The sequence below is a fragment of the Rhea americana genome, unplaced genomic scaffold (genome assembly GCF_003343005.1).
Source record: "Rhea americana isolate MKP2758 unplaced genomic scaffold, rheAme1 scaffold_32, whole genome shotgun sequence".
NCBI lineage: Eukaryota > Metazoa > Chordata > Aves > Rheiformes > Rheidae > Rhea > Rhea americana.
In genome coordinates, this window is record NW_028186446.1 from 4188747 (window position 1) to 4201078 (window position 12332).

General features: G+C 47.9%; 1 protein-coding gene across 1 annotated transcript in view; it reads right to left on the minus strand.

Annotated features, from left to right (window-relative positions):
• LOC146592737 (serum paraoxonase/arylesterase 2) overlaps nucleotides 1-9171 on the minus strand; it is a 14929-nt gene extending 5758 nt beyond the window's left edge. Inside the window, exons 1-3 of the mRNA XM_085310525.1 lie at nucleotides 9061-9171; nucleotides 5490-5560; nucleotides 906-961 (exon numbers count right to left, since the gene is read on the minus strand). Of these exons, the coding sequence (XP_085166651.1) occupies nucleotides 906-961; nucleotides 5490-5560; nucleotides 9061-9134 (201 nt within the window). The 5' untranslated portion in view covers nucleotides 9135-9171. The remainder of the gene's footprint in view (nucleotides 1-905; nucleotides 962-5489; nucleotides 5561-9060) is intronic.
• Between the last annotated feature and the right edge of the window lie 3161 nt (nucleotides 9172-12332).

The following is a 12332-nucleotide window of genomic DNA, read 5'->3' on the forward strand; positions in this document are numbered from 1 at the left end:
CCGAGGGAACACCTTTACCCAGGCTCTCCSTGTATTTTGAAATCACTCTTTGACCAATCACTCTGGGGGGAAAAGTGGAAGTCCAGCACCATTCGGTGAATCCAACAGAAGCACAGTACACCCACAGTGAGCAGCAGTGTGACAGCTCACGATTTCTGTTGTGAACTTTCCAACTTWATTGCTCTCTTGATGTTTCTAAAGCACGTAAATGAAAACAGCAGCTTTTCTTTTAGAAAGCAATTCCTAGCCCTCTTGACTGCAAAGAAAAGCTTGAAAACCTAAGTCCTAAAGGAAAAAACAAACAAACAAACAAAATCCCACAAGAACAACAAAGTCAACACACAAAACCTGACTTTTTTAAGATAGGAAGTTTACACTCATTTTTAACAGGAGGGAGGTTTGACATTTCAACATTTCAAGTAAGCAGCATGAGAGAAATACAAGGCTACATGGGGAGATGAGCAAGTGCAATAGGATACACGTATTAGAGCCACCACTACCACCACCAGCACCACCATTTCTAAGTTGAAAAATACAYTTGCTCTAAGAGGAGGAAATGGAAATGCCAACAAAGCTGACTCAGGCCTGCGCTATTCCTCAGGAGCCACGCTTGTAGGAAAATAGTCCGTCTGGCAATTTCCATCTATTGCTTCTGTAGGTAACAAACCACAGAATCACAGAATGGTTGAGGTTGGGAGGGACCTCTGGAGATCATCTAGTCCAACCCCCCTGCTCAAGCAGGGTCACCTAGAGCATGTTAGACAGGATCATGTCCAGGTGGGTTTTGAAGATCTCCAAAGAAGGAGATGCCACAACTTCTCCAGGCAACCTGTTCCAGCACTCTGTCACTAAACCAGGACACCAAAGCAGGCCAGCCGAGCCCAGCGAGAAGCGCAGACACTTACGGAGCTAATGAAGGCCAGCCCATCAGGGAGTATGTCGATGTCTTCTGAACCCCTTTCTGCAAAGACAAAGAGTTTTTTTTCAGAAGATGTTAAGCATTCCCGGCTGAACAACCTTCTGCTGTGTGCATCTCCAGCTCTCACAAGCGCTCCTTTCCGGTATGACGGCACAACTGATAAAGCGCAGTGGAGAAAGCAGCAGTGGCTGCAGTAATTATTAAAAGCGATAGGTAAAGCTCCCCCCCGCCGCCGCCAGCTTTGGCCTTTAACGCTCCGTACTATGCAACGGCTTTTCACAGAATCACAGAATCAGCGAGGTTGGAAGGGACCTCTGGAGATCATCTAGTCCAACCTCCTGCTCAAGCAGGGTCACCTAAAACATTCCAGCTCACTTCTTGCTTCTCCTCCCAGCCCGGCCACAGACACAAGGTGCCCCGAGCTTGGGAAGCTCCTCTGCCAGCGCTGCACTCCCCGGGCTCGCGGGCCGCGGCCGTGCGGGATGACTCACTCATTTCTGACAGTTATGATGTTCTGCAGCAACTACTTAGCGCCCGCTTTCGACGGAGCGGTTTTCAGGACCAGACTCGGCCCRTACGCTTACATAACGCAGCCCGGGAGAATTTCACACGCTGCTCCCTGCGGCGGAGCTGGGACACTTCGTTAAGATGGATAGCCAAATATTTAGTTAAAGCTCTCAAAGGACAGCAGAACTACCGTATCTTTAAAGACTAAGAGGGCTGATATTTAGACCACGTGTTTAACTGTGGGTAATCATTTCCAATTTTGCCAGTTCCTGTGATATTTCTCCCCATTAGAAAAAAAACAAAACCCTTTAGTAAGAACACTAAGTAATTTTAGATTGCGAACAAGTACTCTCCACAGAGTATTTAGTCCAGTGCTCAAGTATGTTTGCCAGCCTGCGTTTTCATAGCTTCTCCAAGAAGCCTCCCCACTTTTCTCCAAACCACAGCCAGATTTCCAGATAAGCTTTTTTCCAGAAAATGGCTATATTAAACCCACCTGAGAGCTTCTGCTTCAGGAGGAACATGTGCTGCAGGTTTTATTTAATGAGGCAACCAACAAGAGCTTTTCCACCTAGGCTTCCCCACCTCTCTGTATGGYGGGTGCCAGCAGTAACTCTGTACCAAGGAAGACCTCAGGAGCCTGCCATAAGCTGGTGATTCCCCAAGTCATGTGGAGACATGCTGGCAYGGCAATCCCAAATCCACCGCCTGTGGAGAAGGAAGCTGCCAGGAGCTGGTTGCACAGCCGTGGTTTTGGACCTCCAGACAGCAAAGCCCTTAAAGGCAGGATGACGGAGAAGCTCGTCTACCTGCGCAGCCCGCCGCTGGGGGACAGCGCCTGCCAAACCCTCGGGCTTCTCCTTTGCTGCTCCGTAACTCCTACTCATCCTGGCGTGAGTCCAGCCGAGCTGTAATTCATCCAGGGGCTGCCCAAGAGCTTTAAAATATATCAGTATCTTATTTCTGTGTTTGGCTACTGAGTTTTGACTGGGCTCAGGCAGGAGGCTTGAAACATTTAGAAGCACCCCGAAACACTTGGACCCAGCCTACCCTCCTTTATAAAATGAGGCTGGTGGCAATTCCCCCCTCTTTGCGGGACTCCGGCACAGATAAGAATGGAAATATGTTTGGAGAGGCTCGGCCACCGCGGTGGCATAGGCCTGGTGCAGCACGCGGAGAGCGAACAAATYGAGTGAGATGTAACCATCTCCCTCTGCCGAACGAGGCTGCCAAGCAGAGGGATGGGAAAGCTACCCGGGAGCGGGCAGCTAAAAAGCACCAGTGTGCGACGGACGTTACGATGGAGGTAAGAGAGCCCGGCACTGAACTATGCCCTGCTGCTCAAAAAGAACGTGCGCGGCAAAGCACGATTTTGGCCATTTCCCAGCTCGGTCCGAGTCTGCGTAAAAAGGAGCAAAAGCAGCGCTCTGCATTTTGCATTTGCAAGCAAGGCAATGCTTACTCAGCTTGATCCTGCCGGGCCACCGCTGCCGAGACGGCGGCGGCAAAGCGTTATACAGGCAGACCTAACGGCCCAGGGCCTCCCCAGGGCGCCCGCTCTGGCACGGGGCTGCCTGAGACCAGAGAGCTAGCAACTTATTTAGGAGGCCTCTGAAAGCTACCTACGTTTTATATTCAGTTGAACCACCCAGCCCAGTTTGTCCACTGAGCTAGCTGAATAGGTGGGTTTAAAAAAAAAACCCCGAAAATTAAAGGCACCAAGAAAAATATCACTGTTTATGCTAGAAAATTTATATCTTACTATTCTCTGTTTTATCATAGTATGAATTGTTCTGCAGAGGCACCTAACAATAAAAAAAATGGATTTCATGCCCCAAAGCAAGTGAATTCCCTATCTATATCCCATGCATTTTTCTAAGACACAAGTATKTACAGAAATTTCTATAGCAGCTTCTTGAACTTAGGGAATTACTTCAGGACATGCGGTTAATTTATTATAAACCACTAACATGATTAAGGTACCATAAAATTCAGAAGATACTATTTATTCAACAAATACAGAATTTTCTACATATTTGCGGATAAGATTTAGGACAAAGTACATTTTTTTTATCACTGTTCAATGTTTGCAGCTGTGCTTATATTGCACAATATTTGAAAAGCAGAACAGATCAAAGTCTTTAAAAAAGAGTGAGAGAAAGAAAGAAAGAAGGAAATTGTGCATAAAAATAGGGGTCCACTAGAGAATTTTTCTGTTTACTCTGGGTTTGGTTCCATTACTACTGATGCATTGCTTTTAACATAATTACAATAGACTGCACCAGATGCTCTGTGTTTTTCTACATACCGAATGGGTAGTTTAAAATTATTTGGTGCAGAGTTGATCCAGCTCATTACCTATGCCCCACTTCAGAGACCAGTAGGATTATTTTAACACTTAAAACAAAAGACAGTGTTTATTCAGTTTTATCATCAATTTTTAAAGGAAAAAGGCCCAGGAGGACCAAGAGACACATGTAGAAAGATACCTTACATAGCTACAGTGACTCACATGAGCAACCTTACAGATCTGAGCACAGCGAAACCTGCGGTTTGAATTGCATTACTCAGGCAGCCCCTAGGTGCTAGGGCTCCCCAGGCTCCCTTAGTAACACAACCTGTCCCCGGTCATATTAAGTGGGTTTTGGAAGACAGTTGGGGGCAGATGGAAACTTTTTACATTGCAACCATCCTTTGTTACCTCTATTTTTGCAGCATCAGACCCACATAGTTMGCTTCTTCATTTCACCTTTTCACGGAACCAAAAACAAGATGTTGTTCATCATTTTGGTTGGAAATTAAGCAGAACTATATTTGCATTTTTCAGCTTTCCTTCTTTCCTTAACAGAACAAGCATTTTTGCAAACTCTTGTAAAGAGTGAAATAGTGATGTTCTTGGAAGAATCACTCAAAAATGATTTTTATATGAATCATCATCAAACAGGCATTATCCTGAGCCTTGGGTGAGTAAACTCAGGCTAGAATTCTTCAAGTGTGATTTCTAAAGACTTATTCTGTGCATAGACCCAGGCAAAGGAATACTGCATACATTTGTTCATTCATTGCTGTAATTTAATTTCACAAAGATTTCCAATTCCTGAAACAAGGAAGAGGTAAGATTTACAAAACCAACGTTATGACTCAGCAAGGCTGTTAAATCTCCAAGGCAAGGCTGTTAACCCTCATCCATACCTTTTTTTTTTTTTTTAATGCATGCAAACTCCATGCAAATTTCCACAGAGCACAGACATTTCCGAAACACTAAGGGGGAAAGTAACTCAGTTATTAAGCCTCTATTAAGCTTAAAAAATAAAATTTGAGGAGAGTGAAGACACACCGCATGTTTAAAGCTATCAATATGATACTGTAGTTATACTAAAGGRRAAAAAAAAAACACAGATAAAAATTCCCTGGTTTTAAGTGCATGACCTTAAGTACAAAGGCAGCATTTCAACCACTTTGTTACACCTCTTCACAAACCGGACTGCGGTCACAAATACGACCCCTTGGTCTTCGCGGCCTCAACGTTAAATTGTGCGACGGCGCTGAGCTCCGGGGCGCAGCGTGGCACAAGCCCTCTCCAAAATCTGCACGAAGTGGGGCTGCAGGGGAGGCAATCCAGGCCGGCGCCGAGCCGGCCGGCCCCAGCAGCATCTCCGCGGCCGCGCGCGCCCGCGCTCTTCCCCGAAAGCGTCTGCCCTCGCCCAGCTCCTGCACCGGCTGACGGCCGCCTCCCGGCACCTGCCTCAGAGCGGGCGCTCCCTCCTCCAAAAGGCAAGTCATTCCCTAGGCGGCTTAGCGAAGGGGAAATGTTTGCCAAGCACTGATTTGCAAGAAAAGGGACAGCAATGTTAAATGCCAAAGACAAAAGCTCTCACACCGAAATAGCYAGTTTTTCAGCATAATCTTCCACCTGCTGCTTCTAAGGGTCCAAGTAACAAGACATTTTTGAAAGCTAAATTAACATTTTATTTCCAGGATCGGGCTCAGAAGCTGGCTTTAGCAACCGGTTTTAAATTAAGACTGGACAAAAGCAGTGGACCGTGTCCCGTCGAGCACCTACCAATGCCTTTAATGAGCCGGCAGTTCGGGAGCTCTACCGGGTCCACTTCCCGCGTGGCGTTGAGTCTCTTCCTGCGAGCAGAGAGCGCAGAGTTAACCGCACACAGGCAGCTTTAAAACAAGTAACACTTCCAGTGTATCTTTGTTTTAGCTTTATTGCTTACCACATCCCAGCAACGTATCAGCTGCAAAATATCACATAAGCAAAACCCAGTACTGAAAGCAGCAATTGCTCCAAATCACTGCAGTGGTTACACACTTTCAGATTGGTTCTCCTAGACTGAACAGCTTCATGAACTTGACTTTGCTCATGAGCTTCAGGAACAAGTTTTCATGACTTTTATGTCACCCACCACAGCTAAAACACACGACAAAATGACATAATCAGCCACACTTTTTCTTCAGGTCTCAGCTGCTTAAATACAGTAGCACTCTGCAGTTAGGTCCAATTTTTCAGATGAGGAGAGGGCAACATTTTACTGCATCCCACTGGCCATTTTGAGTGACTAGGTCACCAGTCGTTGCATTTTCTTCATTACTTATTCTACATTCAGATTTAGCAAGAGTACTGTTGCAAGGGAGGACTACTCATTTCCTAATGACAAGTAGTACCTGGTATGATGATTTTCAGCAATTACCCATTTCCTTCATCTTCTCTCCAGCTTCCCACCCATAGCAYCATCCTTCAGCTGTGCTTATGGCACCCCTGAATACTAGATCTGGGCAAGTGCTGCTGGACCAGAAGCAGGTATGATGCAGACAGAGCCAAGTATCTAGCAGATATACATAAGCATCTACATATTAATTCCTATTTCTCCCTCTCCTCCCTTAMGGGATGTGTATGACACTGTATGAAAGTCACCTCAGTACCAGGACTGCTGTATTTGACCATGTGGTCCCCAGCACCAAAAGCAAATAYTTGTGCTTACATCAAGCATAAAAATGTCAAGCAGATTTTTTTTCCAAAAGAAAGYTTTAAAACTAATGTATTCTACTTTTTTGCATCGCTATCATGCATGCATTTTGAGGACGTACTTGCTAAAAGGATAAGGAATTCTGTATTTAAAGACCCTGTAGCAAAATCTAGCCATGCTTTTGTTATAGTTTTAGGCATAAACTGAACAGCAAAATCAGTCTGTGGCATGAGAAATGTACAGTGCAGCCGAGCACCATTATAGTATTTAAGTCTTGCATTCTTTTAATTGCCTTATTTATGATTTCTAAATTGATTCAGTACTGTATCATTGCCACATAGAAGCCATCAGTTCTTAACATAAGGCAAGGAAAATAGGGGAAAAGGGGGGGGGGACAAAAAAGGCAGAGGAGAGCAAGGGAAAGGAGTCAACTTCAGCTCTCCGTGCYGCGCTGGCTGGGGTGGCCATGCCCTACGCTACCGCTGCTGCTGCCTTGGGACTTTTCCCTCTCCTCTTTGCACCAGATTTTACAGAGCAATCAGCAGCCGCCGCAGCACCAGGACAGCAGGGGCTCAGCCAGCTGTCAGCGAGCGACGGCAACATCCCGACGGCGTTCCCAGGGAAACACTTCGTGAGCYGGAATGAGAGTAATTCGAAAGGACGCCGGTCACAAGCCTGCGGCGTACAGAGAGGCTCTTTCCAAATGTGTCAGTTTATCTAGCTCGGGCAGCCTCAGCTTCTCAGCCAGATGGCCTAGACAGCGAACCGTCCTTACTAAAAGTACATCAGATCTGCACACTGCAGCAGATGCAACTTCAAAAAAAAGCAGGAATTCTGCCACTTGGTGCAACGCCAGTGGACGGGACCTTTTCCCACCCAGTCTGTTACCCTAAGTCCACTGCCTCCCATCCTCCTTCCCAAGACCCAAGGAACAGGCACTGCTTTTCTTTGAGCAGCAACCTCTTACGTATTCAAAGCCTCGCTCTCCGTTTCCTCTTCTCCAGACTAACCAGTCCCAGATCTTTCCTTTTTTCCCTGGTGGGACTGAGAAACACACTCTCTTATTTTTCTTTTTTGCTCCCAATTCTTTTCAAACTGCCACAATCTTTCCTGAAGCACACTGCTGTTTTACACACAGTAGCCAAGCCTTGTTAATACAGCGTGTTACGAAGTGATAACACTGGCTGTTTATATATGTATATAAATACACACACATATACGAACAGTATTGTCACTTATGTAAATTGTCTGAGCAAAACAGTAATACAGTATTATTTGCTTTCAAGTTTTACAGGTTAGAGAGGGTCTTCAGAAAAGAGCTAGAAACTTTAAGAAGTCAGTGGCATAGTTCAGTGTAACTTCAGTCAGTGACACACAAGAACTTTACTTGCTAAGGATTTCAGAAATTCAACTACAAGAAGAAAACATGGAATTTAATACCTCTAAAGATTAACACACCTGAGAATATAGTCAGTTATATCCAGTCCTGTTTTTCAAAGAACTTGCATGACCAAGAACTATTACTATAGTCAAACCCAGTAGTAGAGCATGTAAATAAGGTATCTGCCTTTTCTAGAGTCCTGAAGACTTGTAATAACTCTTCTGGTCTTATTATCTTTTAAGCAGTTTGGGGATTCTCGTATCATAGCTTTTAGAGACAACAAACCACACTCAAAAGGAGCCTTTGCTGGAGTCCTGCTACCTGGGTGGAGGCTAGGAACAGAGAGGTGTGGTAGGAATTAATAACGCCACCCCACACTTTSTCCTCCCAGGGCTCCAAAAAGCCAATTTAGAGTAGGTTGTTATCTGAAGYTGTATGTTTACAAAGCCACCACAGCCTTACGGCCTGCTGCTATGCTGCAGCTTGCTGAAAATGCAGAAAAAAACAGGGGGAAACAAGCCACGGAGAGCTGCAGGCACCCTGGGCACTGGAGACTCTCCTTTACCAGATTGCCCACRCTGCACGTGTGTCGGCAGCAGGAGGGTCTCGGTGCCACCGCAGCGGCCGACGCCGGCGCTGCCGTTAGGTGGACATGGTGCAAACGCACCTGTACGGGGTATTTCGGTCCCACGAGTACAGGCCCCCTTCTGTAATTAGCTATTGTAACTGCATCCCCCTGATCAGCTGGATGTTGTTCCTCGGCCGCTTCCCCCGGCCTGAAGTAACCAGCTAGGCGCTTGCTCGTTCCCAGGGCGCGAGGCGCCCCGGGGCCGGCGCTCGCACGCGCCTCCCCGGGCCCGCAGCGCCCAGGGCCCGCAGCGCCCAGGACCCGCAGCGCCGCGCACCCCAGCTGCGCGACTGGCGGCCGCGAAGCGCGTGCCCTGCCCGGGGAAACCTCACCGCCTGCGGGCCGCGGCCTCGGAGGGAGGCAGCGCGGGCGGTTCTGGCGGTGGGGCTTCCTCTCAGCGTCCGGCCGCCCGCCGCCACCGGGGGCGAAGCCGCAGATGCCGGTTTCGGCAATGCAGCTGCGCGCCGCCACCCGCAGCCGCCCCCGCGGCGAGGGGGCACCGGCCGCCCGCCTCGGGGGTCCACGAGGCCCCGCCGGCCCCGGGGGAGCTCGCACCCCTACACACACACCTCCTGCGGGCGGGCAGGGCGCCCGGCGGCGGCGGCGCGGCCCCCCGGCCCCCGAGCCCGGCTGCGCCCCGCGGGCTCACCGGAGAGCCAGCAGCCGCTCCCCGACCAGCGCCGCCGCTATCCCGACGAGAACCGCCGCTAGCAGCTTCCCCATGGCCGCGCCGCGCCGCTCCCGCCGGCACCGCCCGCCCCGCCGCCCCGGCCCGGCCCGGCCCGGCCCGGCCCGGCGCCGCCCCCCGCCCCGGGGCCGCCCCACCCGGGGCCGCCGCCCCCCGGGGCCGAGCAGACGCGCCGCAACCCCCTGGCGCGGCAGGAGACGGGACCCGGGGCCGCGGGGGAAAGCGCATCGCCGCCGTTGTCTTTTACTGCGACGGGGCTGGAATATTTCTTCCCCTTGATTTTCAAATTTCCCTCTTTTGGCCCCGGGTTACTCAGAAAGGCAGGCAGCTTGCTTTGCCAGGGCCCGCGAGTCTCGCTCTGATGAAGTCTGCTTAAATGCTGGAAGTATGTGGYGGGGTGGATGGGCAGCAGTGCTTAACGTTTGGGGATGTTGGGATGGCAAAATAAATAAACCGATAAGCAAGGGCTTTCCCCTCGCTATTTATGATCCAACTCCARAAAATGCAACTCATGGCATAGATAAGATAATGAACCACACTGCACCTCATTTTTACTGTACTGTACAGCCATGTAAAAGGACTTGCACAAGACTGATTTCTGATCTCAACCAGCTACAGCACCATTTGTAGGCGTAGTATTTTGCATTTATTTACAACACACTTTGGCAGAGCACACAMTAGTTCCTGTCTGGGTCTCATTTTTGGCACATAGTGGATGCAATTCATCTGACAAAATCTAGATGCCTATGGAGGAGATGCAGACATCACAGTTGRTCATAAAATCATAGGAGTGGTCATACTGTCTCAGACCAAAGGTTTGTCTGGCCCAACAGCTCATCTCCAACACAAGCCGTAGGCAGATGCTTAGGAAAGAATAAGAAGGAACGAGGCAAATTGGATAAATCCCCCAGGTTTCTTTCCCAGCTTGCAACTCTTTTCAGCTCAGCTTGATGTTGTTTCTACCTGTTTAGTAACTCTTACTGGATCTATCTTCCAAGCACTTTCCTATCTTCCTTTGAAGTGAGAAACTCATTTTCCACATTCTTTGCTAATGTCAAGGCATATAGGCATCCTGTATAGTCAGAGCAGGTAAGCACTCACTCTGAGGTATCAATCCACCTGAAAGATATCTAAAACAGATCAATAAATCTTCCCTAGATGTGTCCATTTCTCTGCATTATAAAGGGATCCATTTCAGTGGAGGAATCTCCTCTGTAGATGCAGGGAAGTAGAGGGAGTGAATCTCACCTGAACTCTCTGCTCATCAAGTTATCCTGGAGTGAAGGAAGAGCCTGGTTTTCTGGGCAGCTTTCATCCTGAGCCTTGGGTCTGCTGGCGGCACTGTCAGCGCAAGCTGCAGCTTCCCTTCCCTGGCACTCCGTGGGCCTGCCAAGTTGCTGGAGCAAAGCTAGAAATCATGTTTCTGCTCTTTGGTGYCTAACAAACCTCCCTGAGCTGTTCACCTTTGGCGCACCCAAATGAGTCCTGGGAGCAACCTCTGTTCAYGTAGGATAATAATTAAAAGCAGGAAAGTGTCGTGTGCACGTTATCAGCTGTAGGATTTCAGCTGGGGGGACGTGTCAAGCCTGGGAGTGGAAAACAAGCAGAGGAGGGAGACAGGAAAAACYTTACTCCAGTTTAATCATTTAGACCCCTCTGCAGTCAAAGAGAGGAGAGAGGCACCTGTGATCACATCCAAAGGTGGACTAAATCCATCACAAGAAGCACAGGTGAAACAGGATGAGCAGCACTCTGTGCGTGCCCAGGCTTGCTTGCTTTGTCTCCACTTATGATATAGCAATAGYTTATTATCTCAAAACACATCATGCCCGAGTCATTAGTATACTGCTACACCAACTTTTAAAAAGCTAAACTCTTTTTTATCCAGATTTACTCACACTTTRCCAATGTTAATCCAAAGTAAATTCACTGATATCTGTATTGCCAAAGTATTTACAATGGATTTACGGTAAAGAATAAAGGTCAGAATAAGACTCCAAAGTACTCTAGAGTGGAGGGAGGTCACCTGACTAAATACAGATGCCTGCACTGTAGACACGAAAACCTTAACTGTATCCTCCAGACTATATTAGGATGCATCATCACAGATAACTAAAAACTTAGGATGCTGCTTAATGCGCTGGCTGACTGTTAGGTGGAAGAGGCTTCTGAAAATGCTGAGGATTAAATCATTATTGCACTGACTATAGTGCACACGTATGTAATCAAGGAATGATTCTGCTTGGATCTCAGCAGCATCACAAAGACAGTTTGGTGAAGCACCTGACTCATCACATTGATGTAGTGATGAGGACACTAAGTTTGGAAAAAATCCTATATAGGTAGTATCAGCAAGGGAAACCAAGGCAAAATACTCCCAATAGTGTGTGTTAAAACCTGATAGTCATTACTAGCAATGTCCTGTTAACTGTCAGGCACAAGAAGAACTGACTGCATTTGGGATCCAAGCACCAGTGTCCCACTGCTTTCGCCACTGTGTTGCAACCAAACATTTGCAATGTCGGGATTGCCCAAGCCRAGAGGGCCCTGAGGACAGATTTGGTCTGCAATGAGTGAGGAGTCAGACAGCACTCACTGTCAAAGAGCTACTCTGCAAACAGTGAATCAAGTACAGATGACACGTGGACACAAAGACRAGGCAGATGTGATGAAGCAACTAGAGACCAGCCTCAATACCACCATAGCTCAACTGCAAAATCAGTGTGGAAAGTCTCAATGTGCTGTACTGAGTTCTTAAAGTGAACTCATTAGTTTTGCCAAATGTGGTCATCAAGTCTGGGTTAATGAAAAGGACAGATTCATGCAAGTGCTACACCAAGCTTCAAGTAAAAATAAAAATTGTCAAGCAAGAAACCTGCTTATCACAAAACCAGGCAAAAAGCATAAGCAAAGCCTAGCTTTTGCATACTGCGGGATATAGGGCCAGAATGARGGAAGGTGCTTCAGAAGCTGCAGACCTTAAAGATTACAAGAATTTCTGCAAGGGCTGTGGCCCTAAAACAGTGTTAATCCTGGTAGCTGATCAAAGGGAAATGTAGATTGCTCACTCCAAGATCTGAGCAATTCGGTAAGCCCTGCGTCCTTCACCTCAGGTGGAGCTAAAAGCACTTCCCAGCTCACCATTCAAGAGCAGGGAGCAGAGATTCCTACCACTGTTAAGCAGCTGCCACAGCACAAGGCAAAGTCTGTGGCCGCTGAAAACAGTCACCACC